At 64.7% G+C, this 15,308-nt stretch overlaps 1 protein-coding gene across 1 annotated transcript in view; it reads right to left on the reverse strand.

The window, feature by feature from the left end:
• The window catches only part of NBEAL2 (neurobeachin like 2), a 30,362-nt gene that overhangs the window by 2,257 nt on the left and 12,797 nt on the right, over positions 1 to 15,308 (reverse strand). Inside the window, exons 11-53 of the mRNA XM_080815457.1 lie at positions 15,114 to 15,197; positions 14,624 to 14,722; positions 13,549 to 14,150; positions 13,332 to 13,464; positions 13,130 to 13,249; positions 12,648 to 12,969; positions 12,353 to 12,435; positions 12,143 to 12,235; positions 11,731 to 11,905; positions 11,467 to 11,600; positions 10,940 to 11,099; positions 10,632 to 10,734; positions 10,326 to 10,479; positions 10,061 to 10,219; positions 9,735 to 9,894; positions 9,474 to 9,559; positions 8,792 to 9,313; positions 7,981 to 8,159; positions 7,726 to 7,885; positions 7,387 to 7,524; positions 6,933 to 7,295; positions 6,698 to 6,847; positions 6,432 to 6,589; positions 6,169 to 6,293; positions 5,944 to 6,079; positions 5,282 to 5,442; positions 4,866 to 5,182; positions 4,665 to 4,760; positions 4,160 to 4,284; positions 3,924 to 4,064; positions 3,613 to 3,743; positions 3,386 to 3,495; positions 3,162 to 3,279; positions 2,961 to 3,058; positions 2,774 to 2,890; positions 2,060 to 2,149; positions 1,861 to 1,970; positions 1,523 to 1,695; positions 1,325 to 1,419; positions 973 to 1,089; positions 712 to 870; positions 487 to 635; positions 63 to 198 (exon numbers count right to left, since the gene is read on the reverse strand). Of these exons, the coding sequence (XP_080671583.1) occupies positions 63 to 198; positions 487 to 635; positions 712 to 870; positions 973 to 1,089; positions 1,325 to 1,419; positions 1,523 to 1,695; positions 1,861 to 1,970; positions 2,060 to 2,149; positions 2,774 to 2,890; positions 2,961 to 3,058; positions 3,162 to 3,279; positions 3,386 to 3,495; positions 3,613 to 3,743; positions 3,924 to 4,064; positions 4,160 to 4,284; positions 4,665 to 4,760; positions 4,866 to 5,182; positions 5,282 to 5,442; positions 5,944 to 6,079; positions 6,169 to 6,293; positions 6,432 to 6,589; positions 6,698 to 6,847; positions 6,933 to 7,295; positions 7,387 to 7,524; positions 7,726 to 7,885; positions 7,981 to 8,159; positions 8,792 to 9,313; positions 9,474 to 9,559; positions 9,735 to 9,894; positions 10,061 to 10,219; positions 10,326 to 10,479; positions 10,632 to 10,734; positions 10,940 to 11,099; positions 11,467 to 11,600; positions 11,731 to 11,905; positions 12,143 to 12,235; positions 12,353 to 12,435; positions 12,648 to 12,969; positions 13,130 to 13,249; positions 13,332 to 13,464; positions 13,549 to 14,150; positions 14,624 to 14,722; positions 15,114 to 15,197 (7,041 nt within the window). The remainder of the gene's footprint in view (positions 1 to 62; positions 199 to 486; positions 636 to 711; positions 871 to 972; positions 1,090 to 1,324; positions 1,420 to 1,522; positions 1,696 to 1,860; positions 1,971 to 2,059; positions 2,150 to 2,773; positions 2,891 to 2,960; positions 3,059 to 3,161; positions 3,280 to 3,385; positions 3,496 to 3,612; positions 3,744 to 3,923; positions 4,065 to 4,159; positions 4,285 to 4,664; positions 4,761 to 4,865; positions 5,183 to 5,281; positions 5,443 to 5,943; positions 6,080 to 6,168; positions 6,294 to 6,431; positions 6,590 to 6,697; positions 6,848 to 6,932; positions 7,296 to 7,386; positions 7,525 to 7,725; positions 7,886 to 7,980; positions 8,160 to 8,791; positions 9,314 to 9,473; positions 9,560 to 9,734; positions 9,895 to 10,060; positions 10,220 to 10,325; positions 10,480 to 10,631; positions 10,735 to 10,939; positions 11,100 to 11,466; positions 11,601 to 11,730; positions 11,906 to 12,142; positions 12,236 to 12,352; positions 12,436 to 12,647; positions 12,970 to 13,129; positions 13,250 to 13,331; positions 13,465 to 13,548; positions 14,151 to 14,623; positions 14,723 to 15,113; positions 15,198 to 15,308) is intronic.

Consider the following 15,308-nt stretch of genomic DNA (forward strand, 5'->3'; position numbering starts at 1 on the left):
AGAGGTGGGCCAGGACCGTCGCTCTCCACCCCGATCGAGGCCCGCCCTGCCCTTATCCTCACCTCAGAGGGCTGCCCCGCGCCCACCACGATAAGCTTGCCGTCCTCAAGGCCCACGAGCACGTGGCTGCACTCCTTGGTCACAGCCACGCTGCGGATAGGCACCTTCATGGGTAGGGGAGGCGCAGCCGGGAGCAGCCTGCAGGGAGGGAGGGAGGGATCTGAGCTCTCAGCTGCAAGGGAGCTTTGTGTCTTCTTTCTCCCGTGCCCCCCCCCCCCAAGGGAGGCCCAGGGCAAGATCAACCCACTGGAGGACAAGCGACAGGCCCTGAAGAATGTGCCCATGGACATATAAAAGGCCATGGGTAGGCCCACTGTGGTGGAGGCGGGGAGATGGAGGGGGGCCTGGGAGGCTAGCACCTTCTAGTATCCTCTGCCAATGACTACCACCCTGCAGGTCCATGAATTCCAACAAAGCGGAACTCACTTGTTCAGGTGAAGGATGTGCAGGGCGCACTGGGCTGTGCCCAGCAGAACAAAGTCCTCTGTCACTGCCAGGGCTGTGGGCTGCTCGACCAGGGGCAATGAAGCCCGTAACTTCCCATTCACGGAGTACAGGTGCAAGGAGTAGGTGACCTGGAAAAAGCAAGATGTGTCCGCAAGGACAGAATCCCAACTACCCTGTTCTTGGCCGAGCACCCCTTTTCCATACCTGAGCCCCTACACGCTCCCACGCCGAGCTCTGTACCACAATCTGGCCCTCAGACCCCAGCACCAGATGGGACACAGGTCCAGGTAACATGGCCCCTGGGGGCCGCAGCGCTGCCACAAATTGGCCACGACGTACGGTGTGGATGATCACAGTTCCATCCTGCAGGAAGACAGCTTAGGGTGCGGGGCATAGGTCTCTAATCTCTGGGGGCACTGCCTAACAAACTCAGCCTCCCCTGGGCGTAGGCACGCACACACACACCTCAGATCCAGAAACAGCCATGTCAAGTTCGGTGCTGATGGCCACACAGCTCACGGCAGCCTCGTGCCCGTAGAGGACCTGCACGGGCTTTGATGCCAGTCCCACCGAGAAACCACCCTGTGGGGAGCCAGGGCCAGCTCAGGACTGGGGATACCTCACTGCTCTGGCCCGAGAAGGCTGAGGCTCCAGGAAGTGACAGCCTTGTGCAGAGCCAGAGCACTGGAGGGTTGTGGAGCCCCAGCCTTGCTCACGGTGGCAGAGAGAAGGACAGGACTGCCAGTCAGCTGAGGGGTGGATGGGGGCTGCAGGTGCGGATTATGGGAGAGCCCCTGGGGCTGCCCACCCAGCCCACCTCCTGCAGGAGCCGCCACACCATGCATGTGGTGTCCCGGGAGCCCGAGATGAGGTAGATGCCACAGGTGTCCAGTGCGAGGCAGGTCACTACATCTGCATGGGGAGGGGAGGGGGCAAGCGGAACGCAGCGGTCACCCCCTCGCTGGCTGACCAGCCTGCCCTGCATCCCTCCCCCCAGCTCCGGGGCTGTGCGTACCCAGGTGGCAGTGGAGCTGTTTCAGCAGCTTGCCCCTCGGTAGTGCGGTCACTCGCAGGCTGCCGTCCCAGTGGCCACCACTGAACAGCAGCTTTCCATCGGGGGCCACTGCCAGAGCTTGCCCATTCACACCACGGTCTGGCACCCACGGACCGCTCAGCAGTCGTTGCATCCTGACCCAGTGCGGGGGGGGGAGGGGGGAGCAGGGCAGGTGAGGCCAGGCTGACATAGAAGACCCGGGCCCTCAGAGACTTCGGCTGGTCCCTGACCGGGTGGGGCGCCAGCTCGGGGGTACGGGGCAATGAGAGCCCACCCTTGCCCACTTCCCTCTGTCCTACTTGGGGTTGCCTATGGTGGCGTCTTTGCTGAAGCTGAAGTAGTTGTTTATGTTCCGGTCATAGGGCAGCCAGCTGTGGATGCCCAGCAGCCCACTGGCGCTCACGGTCACCTGGGGGCCAAAGGGGGCAGAGGTAGGGCGGTGTAGGGCAGAGTCGGAGCAGGAGTGGAGCTGAGCTGGGGGCTGCGCGGTGCACTTACCAACAGGTCTGAGGAGCCCTGGATGGTGAAGGAGTGGGACTGCCGGTGGGGGACTAGGGCCAGCACCAAGGGCACGCCATCACTGATGACCTGCGGAGCAGAGCACAGAGCTGGCTCTGCCTCAGTGCTCGGCCGGAAACCCCACTCTCCTGCCTGCCACCTGGGGCACCATTCTTTCCTCTCCTCTCATCCCTAGTGCTCACAGCCTAGGGGGTCACAGAGGCAGAGGTCCCTCTGCGACACAGTCGGGAGAGCTCAGTGGGCCTTCAGGAGGACATCTCCAAAGGTGAGGGAGTGACAAGCTGGGATGGACAAGACAGCTCTCTCAGTCTCGACCTCGGTCCTCCCAGCCTCTGACTTCACGTCCCCCAGCCCGCTGGCAGGAGGGGAGGGGAAACTAAAAAGGTCAGGCCTGGGGGGGCCTTCTCATGGAGGGATGCCATCTCAGAGGGCTGTGAGGGAAATGGTTCACGGCCAGATGGCCTTCCTTCCGGTCTCCCTAAGGTTTTCAGAGATGGTTAGGGGCTCAACAACTAGTCCCAGGCTCGGCAAAGAAGGCGCCCCCATCCATCCCTCTCCCGTTACCTCTTTTTCAAAGATGTCTAACATCAGTGACCTTGATTTAGGTTTTCCATCTACCCCAAGAGGTTGGTAAGGGACAGTGGTGTTAAACCATTGCACAGAGTAGGATGATAAAGCCCTGCCTCCCCTCACCTCCGCAAAGAAGGCCTTGAGCTGGTCCAGGTGCTGGAAGATGCTAGGTGAGTTAGTGTCCAGACGTGCAAGGCGCTGGGCTGCTTCCTCAGCGGAGAGCCGAGCCGGATGTGGCTCCTGTGGATGAGTGACTGGTCAGCACCGCGGCATGGGCATCCCTGACCATGATCCTCTGAGCTGGCCTCACCTTCAGCAGCTGACAGGGAGTCTGCCCGAAATTACTGATGATGCCCTCCAGAGCCTTTCGTTCCCGCTCATCCACCACGTGGTCCAGGTCCACGGCCCCTGGGTAAGGCAGGCAGAGTGGTCAGGACCTGCTCTGTGCCCTCCGCACTCAGCCCCCCGCAGCTGTGCCCTGGCCCCCACAGGAGTCCAGGGCGCCACCCACCCTCATAGGTGCAGTAATAGAAGACGTTGAGGGCCTCCTCTGCGGCTGGTCCCCGCTGCTTGTAGCCAAAAATGAGGTCGATCCACTCATGCAGGTGGGCAGACACGTACTCGGACTCCTGGGGGCGGGGAGGCACCAGTTAGTTCGTGGACGGCTGACCCCCAACCCTGGCGCCCCTCAACCCTGGCTGTCCGCCTGTCCCCTGTCCGTGTTCATCTCCTCACCAGGGCCTGGCGGTGCTGCTGGATGAAGTCCTCAGGGGAGCTGGCCCACGGCGGCAGCACCACGTCACCCACCTTCTCGTTGGTCAGCTGGAGGCAGCCCAGGTCGAAGCCTGGCCGGGAGGATGGGGTCAGCGGTCTCGCTGTGCCCTCTCCACCTGCTTCCCTGGCCAGGCCTGGCCTGTGCGCTCCGCCCCTGGGGCCTCCCCGTGCCCCAGGCCAGCTCCTACCGTTCTGGTTCTCCAGGAAGTCGGGGAAGTAGAAGAACTCCGGGATGAGCTCCTTCACATCGGCAGGGCTCTCCAGGCGGGCCTGCCAGGCTGCTGCCACTGAGTGGAACTGCCGGTCGGAGCAGTCAAAGCTGGGGGAGGGGCACAGGCCAGAGTGAGGGGGGGGACAACTGGGACAAGGAGGGAGAGCTGTAGCTGGGGGCAGGAAGGGAGCCAAAGGGCCCCGGACGCCTGGAGGACCTGCCTCTTTCCCTCATCCGCGGCAATCCACCCTCACCCCTGTCATCTGCCAGGCAGCCCCTGGGCCTCACCGGCCACTCTGCAGCTGGACGTGCAGGGAGGTGAAGGGTTCCACACGGATGAGGTAGTGCATCACGCCTGCGGCATTGGAATAGTGGGTGCCGTAGTGGAACTTGTCGATGGTGCCCGCTGGGTCCTCGAAGCTCTCGTACCTGCAGCCACAGTCGGGGGTGGGGTGGGGGGAATCAGCAGAAGCCCTGCCCTCGCCCATCCCAACCCCCAAGCCCAGCCTTGCCCACTCGCTCACTTCTCCCTCACGAGCTGGGCATGCTTGGGGTTCACCACACCGATGGGCTTAGACAGGTCCCGGAAGACGGCTGGGTTGCTGAGGTCCAAAGTTGGAGACACGTAGTCCTGCAGGACCCAGGGGAACTGGCCACCCAACCCAGGGAAGGAGCTGTGTGAGGGTCCTGATGGCCTCCCTGCCCAGTCTGCCCAGCCCTCACCCTCAGGAAGATGGGCAAAGCCCATGGGCAGCAGGGGAGGGGGCGTATTATCACTTGGAGGGACCAGGGAAGCAGGCCAGAACAGGTTTCCCTTCAAGGGGGAAGGGGGGGGTAAGGCTCGGGGAGGGGGTGGGTAGGGCTCAGGGAGGGGGTGGGTAGGGGCAGGGAACAGAGGCCGGTGTCAGGCAGCACCCACCCCCTACCCAGGCCCGGCTCAGGGCTGGCCCACCACCAGCGCCCACACCGGGCTGAACCAGGGCCAGCAGAGCAAAGGGGCAGGAATGGAGGTAAGGAGTGGACCCTTACCACAGGGTACTGGGACAGGTCATTGTAGGTCCGCCCTGCAATGGTGTTGAGTTGCATCAAGTACTCAAAGTTGGAGATCTCACGCTGGACCCATTTCTAGGGGGCAGGGGCAGGCCAGAGGTGAGTCCACTGGGCTGTCCATCCCTCCTACCGACCACAGGGCCTTAGCCTTGCCCCCCTCCCCAACTTGAGGCCTCTCACCTGGGTGAGGCCCGAGGCACGCAGCATCTCCTGGGGGGAGCGACTGCTTAGGTAGCCTTGGCTCGGGGGTCGGAGGCGCAGGAGCAACGAGTAAGCCTGGTTCCGTACCTGGGTATGGAGTGGGATGGGGCAGGGCTGGGGCCTGGGGGCCTGGCAAGGCGATGAAGCTACGGTCCCGCCCACCTTGCATGGGAAGTTGAGGAAGTAGTTGGCCTGATCAATGAAAAATAGCTCGAGTGCTGAACGGCGCAGGTTGAAACGCCGCAGGTGGACCTCACGCAGCTGGGCGAGCGGGCGCCGGAAGTCGTGGCCAATGCCTGTGCCGACGGACATCAGGAGCAGCAGTCACTCACCCTGGCCCCAACAGACCCCATCCACCCCCTGCCATCCTTCTCAGCAGCCCTAGGAGGACGCACCCTCCTCTGTCTCCACACGCTCGGCGCTGCCGTCATAGAAGTACACATGCTGGGTGGTGATCTCCAGCAGCCCTGGGATCACGGCCACCACTGTGACCAGCTGGCACTCTGCAGAAAGCACCAGCTTCTCATGCTGCTCGTCCAGTTCCGCCGCCTGCATCCTGGGGGCCAGCACCCACTTCAGGCTCTAGGCTCCAGGCTCCGGGACACCCTTCCAGATAAGCCCAAGGACCACACTCTCCTAGCGCCATCAAGTCACGGGGTACAGACTCTTGTGCTTCCCACAGGAAAAGGAGGAACCATCCAAGGTCCAGTGCCCACCAACCCTGGTCCCCACCCCAAACCTGGGCCTCTGAAAGTCTTGCCAGGACACCGGCTCCTATCCCTGGCTTCCCCTGTTCAGCGCTTGCCCGCTCCCTTGGGCCCTCAAGGAGGGTGGGTCTGTGTTTCTCAGCCCTGCCCTGGGGTGCCTCATCACTAGCTGCCCATTCAGCTAGACAGCTCTCCCCAACTGCCCACCTGACTCTGGACAGTCCCTGCAGGGTGTTCACCCCCATAACCGAAGACGAAGTGGCTCGGGAGTCAGTCCCATGGGAGGCATGCGCACAGCAGGGTAGACTCCTGCGCCCGCTCTCTGTCCTGGCTCTCCCAGCCACACTCACGCTTTCTCCAGCGCAGCCAGCTCGTCTTCGCCCAGCTGGTCTTCCTGCAGCTCCTCGGGGAGGGCACTGACTTTGGCCTCCTTGGTCACCGCTAGAGGCAGTGAGGCCTCCTCCGTCGGGGTCAGGGGGGCCTCACCTGCAGTGGGCCCAGGGGTGCTCAGCCAGAGCTGGGCAGGGCAGGGCCTAGGAGCTTGGGCAGATACTGCTCTGGACACCCTCTCTCACCCAGGTTGTCGCGCAGAGCGCTCGCTTCCAGATGAGGGTTGAAGTGATGGTTGGGCACTAGCTTCAGACGCATGCGCGAGTATGTCTCGGCACTGGACAGCTTCCAACGTGGAACAGGCGGGTCCCTGAGGATACGTCCGGGATGGTGGTCATGTGCATCCGCCAAAGTCCCCGTCCCCCCCCCCCCCGTGTCTCATCCCAAACGCAGTCTGGTGACCCTCCCAAGCCCCGCCCCCACCAGACTCCGCCCTAGCCCCGCCCACCTCAGGGCCCAGGCCCCACAGGGGCTGGAGAGCTGCCGCCACAGTGCCCCCCAGTGCAGCAGGGCGGTGGAGTGTTGCGCGGCCTGCTGCTTCAGTGCCGCTGCATAGCGCAGCCCTTCCAGGCGTCCCCGCCTCTGCGCAGGTTCCAGCACCAGGTCCTGCGGGGTGAAGGAATGGGTCAGTCCTGCAGCAGGCTTCTCCTCCCACCAGACGTCCTCTGGGCGCAGGAGTGAAGCAGCTCCCCACCCTGGCTCCAGGCTGCACACCTGGAAAGCCCGCCGGCTGTGTGCCCGCTCCCGCTGGCGCCGCTGTCCACTACTCATGAGCATGTCATAGCAGGCGTTCCAGAAGCCCGACATGAGGTCGTGGCTCTTCGCGTAAGTGTCCATTTCGAACTGCGACATGGTGGGCTGCACCTGGAGGACCGGGCAGGGACAGGAGATCAGCGCTCCACGCAGTTCCCCCCGCCATTTCTCCTCCCGCGCCCCCTCCTCCAGGCACCTGCTTGTCGATGAAGTGGCGCCATTCAGGTGTGGCACAGAAGGCCTGGAAATCCTCGAAGAAGGTGGGGCTGCCATTGGTGGGCGGCAAAGAAGGCAGTCCCCACTGGAGCCCCAGCAGCCCGTAGGCCCGGTCCAGCAGCGTGCGCACCAGGGGCACCAGCCACGAGCAGCGTTCCGTCGCTGCGGCCGCTGCACCTGGGGGCTCCGTGTCCTCCGTGGTCGTTTTCAATGGGGAGGTGTTCAGCGCCCGCGCCAGCGCCGCCTCCAGCTTGGAGAGCACATAGCAGGCCTCCTCTCGCCGCATGGGCACGGCCGCGGTCTGCAGCAGCCAGTGCAGCTTCACGTAGGCCTGAGCGTGCAGCTGGGGGGCGGAAGGGGGTGTGGGTGGCCTCAGCCGCTCCCCAGGCTCCCCACACCTGCTGCTGCCGCACCCCAGCCGGCCCTGGGCTCACCTGCGGGTCCTCCAGCAGGATGTAGCCAAGCACTAGGCGCAGGCCAATCTGGGCCATCTCTCGGAGATCTGCTGTGCTGTTGGCTAGGTGCGGCCAGGCCCCCAGGCGGTCCAGGAGACTGCACACGCCCTCAAAGAGCTGCAGCCCAGCGTATTCCAGGCCGCCATCAGCAGCGCGGGCCAGCAGCCCGTGGGGAAGGAGGAAGGTAAGGTTTAGGCTGGGCACCAGGTGGGGTTTGCCCACACAGACCACATTCTCAGGCACCCGCACGCTCATCCACCTCCCGGACCGGATGCCCATGGGCTCACACATGGCTCACTGGCCTCTGAGCTACCGCACCTTCTCACTCCACAGCTCCTGGTTCCCGTGGCCCTCCGCACACAGGAAGTCCTGCAGCAGGCGTAGCAGCCAGAGCGCCTGCTGGGTGAGGCTGGCCAGGACCCCCACGGGGGCCTCCTTGATGTCGGTCAGGGCTGACTCCAGCATCATCTCCAGAAGGCTGGGGATGGATGACGGACTTGGGTGTCTGTCTGACTGCCTTCTTCCCCCACGGGCTTCCCAGAGGCCCCTCACCCTCCTGAGTGGCCTCCTGACCTGCGCTTTATGTAGTCGGGCGGCCGCACGAGTGTGGCTGAGGCCCCCAGTTGGGTGAGCACGGAGAAGACCTGGCCGCGCTCCCGCCACGCGGCCTCGTCGCTGCCTTCCACGCCACGCCACGTCACCGAGAACAGCACATTGGTGAGCAGGTTGCACAGTTCCTCCTCGGAGGTTTGCTGGGGGCACAGGTGGGGGGTGTGGGCCGGGGAGGGAGGGAATTGCTGACTCTCCCGCTAGTCTTGCTGAGCACCCCTTGCCGACCACTCCCTGGTGTCCCTACCAGGAGGGACAGCCTTCAGCCAACAGATAGGCTGGGGCCTGGAAGAATGGTGGAGGGGCCTTAGCTGCTGCCTGAATCCCAGGGAGGACCCTGGGGTCTCAGTGATTCCTCAGGGGAGAGAAGGTGTGGTTCACAAAATTACCCCATAGTTCTCACGGGCCCCCAGAACTGTCCTGGAATTCTCTAGAAGAATGCCACAGTATAAGCAGAAAACCATCCCCAAATCCGGAAACACAAGGCAGATCCCTTAAAGCGATGTTGCTCATGGGCTCTGTGAAGTCTCTGCCCTGTGGGCTCTCTTGAGGACTCCCCAAAGCCTGGCTGGTGCCCCCACTCGGGCTTGGCATCATTTGTCCTGTTCTGGGACCCCAACCAGGAACACAGCTGCAGATGAGAGCTCCGAGGGGGCAGCAGTGGGGCCGACTGATGTCCGATAGGACCTCACCTTTGGAAAGGTTATACCATGCCTGCCTGGGGTCCCAGAGGGGTCCCTCAGAGCCGGGCAGTGGCAGAGCGGGCCTGCCTCACCTGAGGGTTGCTGGTGTTTGAGGTATCGTCCCCACTGATGGCGGGCTCCGGGAGGCTGCCGTCCTCTAGTACGTTGGAGAGACTGGAGCTGTGGCGGCCGTGGGCCACAGGGAAGGGCCGGGGCCCATCCAGCGGGGAAGGGGTGCCGGGCTGGCTGGCGGGAGTAAGAGTGCCACTGCCGCCGCCGCCGCCGCCGCCACCGCCGGTGTTGCACGACCCCACGCTGGCCCGTTCCAGGCCCAGGTCAAAGGGTGTACAAAATGGGGAGAGAGCGTGGTAGAAGGCGTCAGGGTCAGGGCTGGGGGTCTCCGAGGGGAGGAAAACGTCCGAAGTCTCAGGCGACTCAGTGGGTGGCTGGCATAGGGCTGGGTCTGGGGAGGTGGGTGGCTCTGGGGAGAAGGGCAGGGGACTGCCAGCTGTGGCCGCCTCCAGGATGTAGAGCCGGGTCAGCACGTCCTGCCAGCCAGCCTGTCGGGCCAGCAGCCGCACTATGTCTGGCTGTCCGTAGATGAGGTGGAAGAGCTGCCGGGCCAGGGCACAGCCAGTAAGGGACGCAGCCAGCGCTCTGCCCCTGGACTCCCACCCCAGAACCTTTGCAAGGGAGCCCTCCTCAATGGCAGGTAAAGCAAAGCCCCCATGGTAGAAGCCCCATCCTCCTCAAGCTGTCTCCCTCCATACTCACCTGGCGACAAATGTCCAGGCGGACGCTGAGGTCAGCCTGGAGGGACAACTGTACCACAGCCAACAGATCTGAGAGATTCAGGCAATCTGGAAGGATGGCCAGAGAGGCCCTGAGGGACTGAGCCCAGGCGGGGGACCTCGCTTCCCCACTGGCCCAGCCTCAGCCCCTGTGCCCATGCCATCCCTCTATCCGCCTGCCCTGTTTCCTGGCCCCGTCTCGCCCTTCCACCTGGCCTGCCTCCTGGCCCTACCCGGGTGGTACCTGCCCCCAGGAATAGCTTGTAGAGGCCCTGGCACAGCTGGGGGGAAGCAGCCCCCTCCGGCAGGCAGGCGACGAGTCCTTGCAGACCATACTCTCGTAGCCGGAGGCGCTGGCGGCTCCGCTCAGGTAAGCGCTCATTCTGCTGCAGTTTTCGCAGGATCTGGGGGTGGGGGGGGGTGGCGTAGAGGGTTGTCCTCATGGGGAAGGAGTGACTGGAGCAGGGGAAGTCACCACGCAGGTCTGTGGCTCCAAGGGACCTGTTCTACCTCCCTGGCCCTTAGGCAGGGGCCACAACAAATGCAACACGAGGGGCAGGCTGGGTGTACCTTGCAGACTCGGTCGGGCACCAGGGGCAGTGACCTTGGCCGGACCAACAGAGCCAGCAGCACCTCAAGGTTTCCCGGTTCCACGAGGAAGACGGCCAGAGACTCCTGTGCCGGCGAGCCCTGCAGCAGCGCCAGGAACAGGTCCAGGGCTCCCACCACCTGGGGATCCAAAGTCTCATTGTGGGCGGGCCACTCCCCTCCACACGGTCCACACCCCACCCCGCACCCAAGCCCCTCCCGCCCCCCGCCCCAGCCTCCAGCCTACCTGGCCATCATCAGCGGAGGCCACCAGAAAGCTAAGCACCACCTGCATGTCCTCCGCGGCTGAGCTCCGAACCAGGAACTCCCGCACCAGGCCCAGGAGCGAAGTCTGCACTGTGCGCACGTCATCAGCCACTAGGGGGTGCTCCCGCGGCGGGCTGGGCCGGTACCGGCAGGCGCAGCCGCCGAGGGCCAGGAGAACGCAGGGGAACAGAGAGAGCAGGCAGGTGAGCTGGGGGACTGAACCCCAACCCCAAGGCCAGAGGCTGCTGTGTCAGGCCCACAGCCTGTCTGCCCCCACCGGCCTCACCTGTAATGGGTGCGCAACGCGTCCAGGATGAACTGGACCCCGTACTTCTTCCGCAGCTTCTGTCTGTGCTCCCGGACGATGCTGGACATGTACTGGATGTGGCCTGGACGGGCGTCATCGGAGGACTCAGGCCCCCCCCGCCTGAGCTGGGCCCCTTCCGCTGTCCCTCCAGGACAGGGCCGTGTCCCTGCCACATCCCCCAGGGTCAAGCTGTCCCCTCAGATGGCCCAAAGCGGGGTTCTAACTTCTCGGAACCTCTGCCCCCACTGCGCCCGCTGGCATCCCCCCGTCCAAGTCCCCACACCCACCGAGGCGCACGGCAAAGTCACTGGGGCTCCAGAGGTGGAAGTGGAAGAGCACGTGCTGGTAGAGCAGGTACAGGAGGGGCCCGCCGCCCTCTGCGGCCACCTGCTCCATTAGCAGCTGTGCAGACATGAGCACGTTCATGTCCATGGCCCAGCTGGGGACCTGGAGTGGAAGGAGGCAGGGTGAGGCAGCAGGCCCGGGATGGGTGCCACTGAGGCCCCCCAGCATCCACCCTGCCCTGCACAGGAAGACAGACAGGAGCATCCTGCCTGCTCCAAGCCTTTTCGTGGCTCCCCACTGCCTCCGAGGGGCAAGCTCCCCAGCCTGCTGGGTGGGTCCCTTGCCCCAGTGGGGTGCTGGTACTTCTTCGGCCAAACCCTGCCAAGCTTGGCAAGACCCTGCTCAGATGCCAGCCCCTCCACCAGGAGGCTCTCCCCGACAACATCAGGTTCCCCTTCTTAGCCCCCCGACACCATCCCCTCCACCAGACAGGGCCAGCCGCCCCCCCATCCCCCGTCACCTGCCCCACCTTGCGTAGGAGGGCTCCAATGATGGCCGGCCCCTGGCACTGCACCAGACTCTCCTGGTTCCCCGCATGGCCCTGCAGGAAGTTCCGCAGCATCAGCAGGAAGGCAGCCACGGCGTTCCTCTCCATGCGCACCTCTACCGGCCACCAGGAGGGAGACAGAGGTGTGTCAAGGGTCTGCCAGCAGCAGAAGCCATAGGCACTCCAGCCTCCTTATCACGCCAAGATTCCCTCACTGCCCTAACCCAGGCGCCAGGGCCACTTTACCTGAGGACTTGCCCAGTGGGAGAAGCAGGCCCTGGGTACTGTGGGCAGAGGTCAGCTCGGGCCCCACGAGGTCATGTGTCTCAGCTGGACCTGCCTCGGCCTCCTGGGGCTGGGAGGCCACTTGCTCCAGCAGGGGCAGCAGGGCAGCCATGCCTCCCACACAAGTCACCACATCCTAGGGGAAGGGCTGGCTGTGGGAAGGCAGCTCCCAGCCACTTCCCACCCCACTCCGCCCCAGATGACCTTCCAGTCTGGGAAGCTGGGTCCAGGGGACTCTGGTTCTCTTGAGTGGACCTCCCCTAACGACCTTGCAGGGCATAGTGTGGCTCCCCAGCCCACCCTGCACACACGCGTGCCCATGCCCGTGCTCGTGTCCCCGGCACCCTTGGCCTGTGCACGGGTGCACACGCACCTTCACATCCCAGGTCTCCACCCTGTGGCCCGTCAGGCGGCCGTCCAGCCCATGGCCAGGGGACAGGTCCAGGCAGATATTGTTCCTACAGGCCTGGGGGCGGGGGGGGTGGGCGGGGAGGCAGGGTCAGTTAGAAGAGGAGGTGGCATAGGAGTTGGGGGGGGGCAGGGGAAGGTAGCAGGGCTGAGCCAACCGCCCCCCACCCAATACCTGAGGTGAGTAATGGAGGAGCAGCTTGGTGTTAAGCTCGTGCAGCTCACCCTCAGGCTTGAAGGGTGCCATCTCCTTGGGCCCTGGGGGATGGCCAGGGGGCTTCAGACCTGGCTGGGTGTCTCACCCAACCCCATCCAGAGCCTGCCATATGTCAGAAGACATACACCCCCAGGAACGCCTTCTCCCTCCTGGACCCCTAGTTTCCAGCCTGGGCTCTGTAGGAACCCCCGCCCCCCAGGTAGGAGCTGGGCCAGGGGCAGGGCGTGGGGGGCAGGGGGGTGGTGCTGCATACCCAAGGTGAACAGGGCCCGCAGGGCCGATGCGGGCAGGGCTTCATGGAAGATGGCCACGGCCCCCAGCTCACCCTCCAGGGACGTAGGGCTGCCCCACCGGGTGTCCTGTGTGCCTGCAAGGGTGGAGCTGATGCTGCCCTCCTGCAGGGGGGCCACCAGCCCAGACCCCCAGCCAAGCCCTGCAGTGGCCGGGACCGACTGTGAGCGGGAGAGGGAAGGGTGAGGGGGAGCCAGGGCCGTGAGGACTGGTGGCATAGGCAGCCCTGTGGTGGTGGTCGTCGTGCGGTGCCCAGCAGAGCCAATACAGCAGGAGGAGAAAGGCTGCGGGGGCGGGGTTGGGCAAGTGGTCAGATCACAGCAAAGCCCGGGGTTCCGCCTGCATCCAGTTCCTCACACAGACCCCAGAGGCTGGAGTCTGAGGCTCTACCGCGTCCAAGATGCCCCGGCTACCCCAGGCCTCCCCAAACCCTGCCTGGCACACCTCACTGAGGGAGGGGCAGCGAAGGGCTGCCGTCTGGACCAGCTGGCCGTCTTTGTAGACATGGACTAGGTTCTGGCTGAAGGGCCGGCGCCCAGGCACATGGACAATGGCCACGCAGTGCTAGAACAGAAGCCTCAGTATCAGGCTGGTGCTTGGGGTCTCCTCCACCCCCCACCCAAGCAATCCGAGCAGAGAGGCTCACCCAGGCGGAGTCAGCAAAGGACACTTCAGGCAAGCTCATGGTCAAGTACTCCTTCCGGGTGCACACGGCCACCACCAGCGTCCCAGCTGCCGTGAAAAAGGCCTCGAACCCTGAGCCGCTGCTGGTGAAGAAGCTGGGGACAGGCAGCGCCAGTTACGCCTGTGGCTTTCCTGCATGGCCCTATGGCACCGCACCCCGCTCCCTGGCCATCACCCACCTATATAGCTGCTTTCGCTGGAGTGGCCGGGAGGGGGCTGGGGCAGGGGCCGCAGCCGTGGGGTGCAGACAGAGCCAGGCATGGAAGGTGAAGCCGGGTCCCGGCCAGCGCTGCACAGGGGGCACCATAATCCCCGCCATGCTGGGCGTGAGGTCAAAGTAGTGCAGGGCTCGCGCGGGGCCCTGGCGCCGGGCCATGCCTGACAATGCACGGATGACGGCCCCCGCGTGTCTGGCCTTCCCAGCCTCTGTCCCGCTGGGCTCCGAGTCCAGCGCCGGTGGCGGGCACAGCAGACGGCGCAGCTCCAAGGGCCTCAGGGACACTCGGCCCAAGGCTTGCAGCAGCACCAAAAGCTGCTCTTGGCAGTGGGCCCCCAAGGCGACCCCGGCGGCGAGTGTCTCCAGCAGGTGGCCCACCAGACCGGCCTGCACGCACGTGCCCCGGCTGGCAGGGCAGCTGTCACAGAGCCACCGGAGGTGCTGCGCAAGGAAGAGCCTCAGCTCTGCTGTGGGCAGGGCGGGCAGCCACTGCATCAGCAGCAGCACGGGCTGCTCGTTGACGATCGGTGGCGGCGGACATCCGCTGTGGTCACCCTCCACAGCCTGGGGGTAGAGAGCACAGGATGGTTCCTGGGGCAGCTGGCAGGTGATGGGAAGGGCCGCCCTGCTGGCCAGGGGAACTCCTGGCTCAGGGTGTCGACCTCCAGTGCTAGAGGGCAACTCATGCCACCCTGTCCTGCTCGTGCAGGTCGCAGCTCGAGGGAGACGGAGGCGCGTGGGCACGCAGCACTATTTACACCAGGCCGTGGGCACCGTTAACCCCCTGAGTCCTGGCTTTGGGTCCGGGGTGGCCTCAACCCCAACGGCATGTTCCAGGATGATCTGGGCCGGGGGGGTTCTCGCTCCACTGCACCGGATCTTCATCCCAGGGACACGGACACTTTGGTTGGGCCACGGGTCCCACTACGTAATGCCATGGCCAACAGAGCCCCCAGGGTGGAGCGCTCACCCTCCGCGGGAACCCTGACTCGGTCCTGACCGCCCCTGGGACCCCAAGCCCACGCCCTGGACCTCACCATGTTGAGGAGCTCCTGCAGCAGCCTGCGGGTAGGGGGGCCGTGGCTCTGCAGAACCTCGAGCAGGTGCGGGTAGCCGATGCGCTCCTTAAACACCTCCTGGGCAGGAGGAAGAGAGCACATATGTGGGCCCCCAGGGCAAACCCACACCCCATGGAAATCCCAGAAGAAGGAGCATCTTTCAGGGCTCCTCCACCTGGCTCTGCCTCCGGGTTGCAGTGCTGGCGAGGGCAAGGGCCCACGGATGGCTGCGGGGGTAAGGGTCCCCTTGGAAGGCTGTGGATGGTGGTCAGCCCCCAAGTATCCTCCCCAGTCCAGCCCCGACCCCGGAGATGCAGCTGCCAGCTCTGACCTGCACCCCACAGGGCAAGACTCCTGCCCCCTCAGCTCTGTTGCTCTAACGGCCACCAGCCAGAGCTGTTCGGGGGACATGCATTCGGTTTAACCCCCACCCCACACCCCTCTGGTAGCCAGACTGCAATGTCCTCACCTTGGCTGAAGGGGAGCCACTCATGATGGAGGTCAGCACTCGGACCACGTGTACTACGATGGCATCTGTGTCCTGGTCCAGAACCTTGGGGTGGGGTGGGGTGGGGAGTCAGCAGCAGGGGGTACCAATGTGTCAGAGCTGGCAGCCCCCTGCTCCTGGTGTAGGGCCAGGAGCAGGTGCCCCAAGGCGCATTAC

The sequence above is a fragment of the Martes martes genome (genome assembly GCF_963455335.1).
Source record: "Martes martes genome assembly, chromosome: 1".
Classification (NCBI taxonomy): domain Eukaryota; kingdom Metazoa; phylum Chordata; class Mammalia; order Carnivora; family Mustelidae; genus Martes; species Martes martes.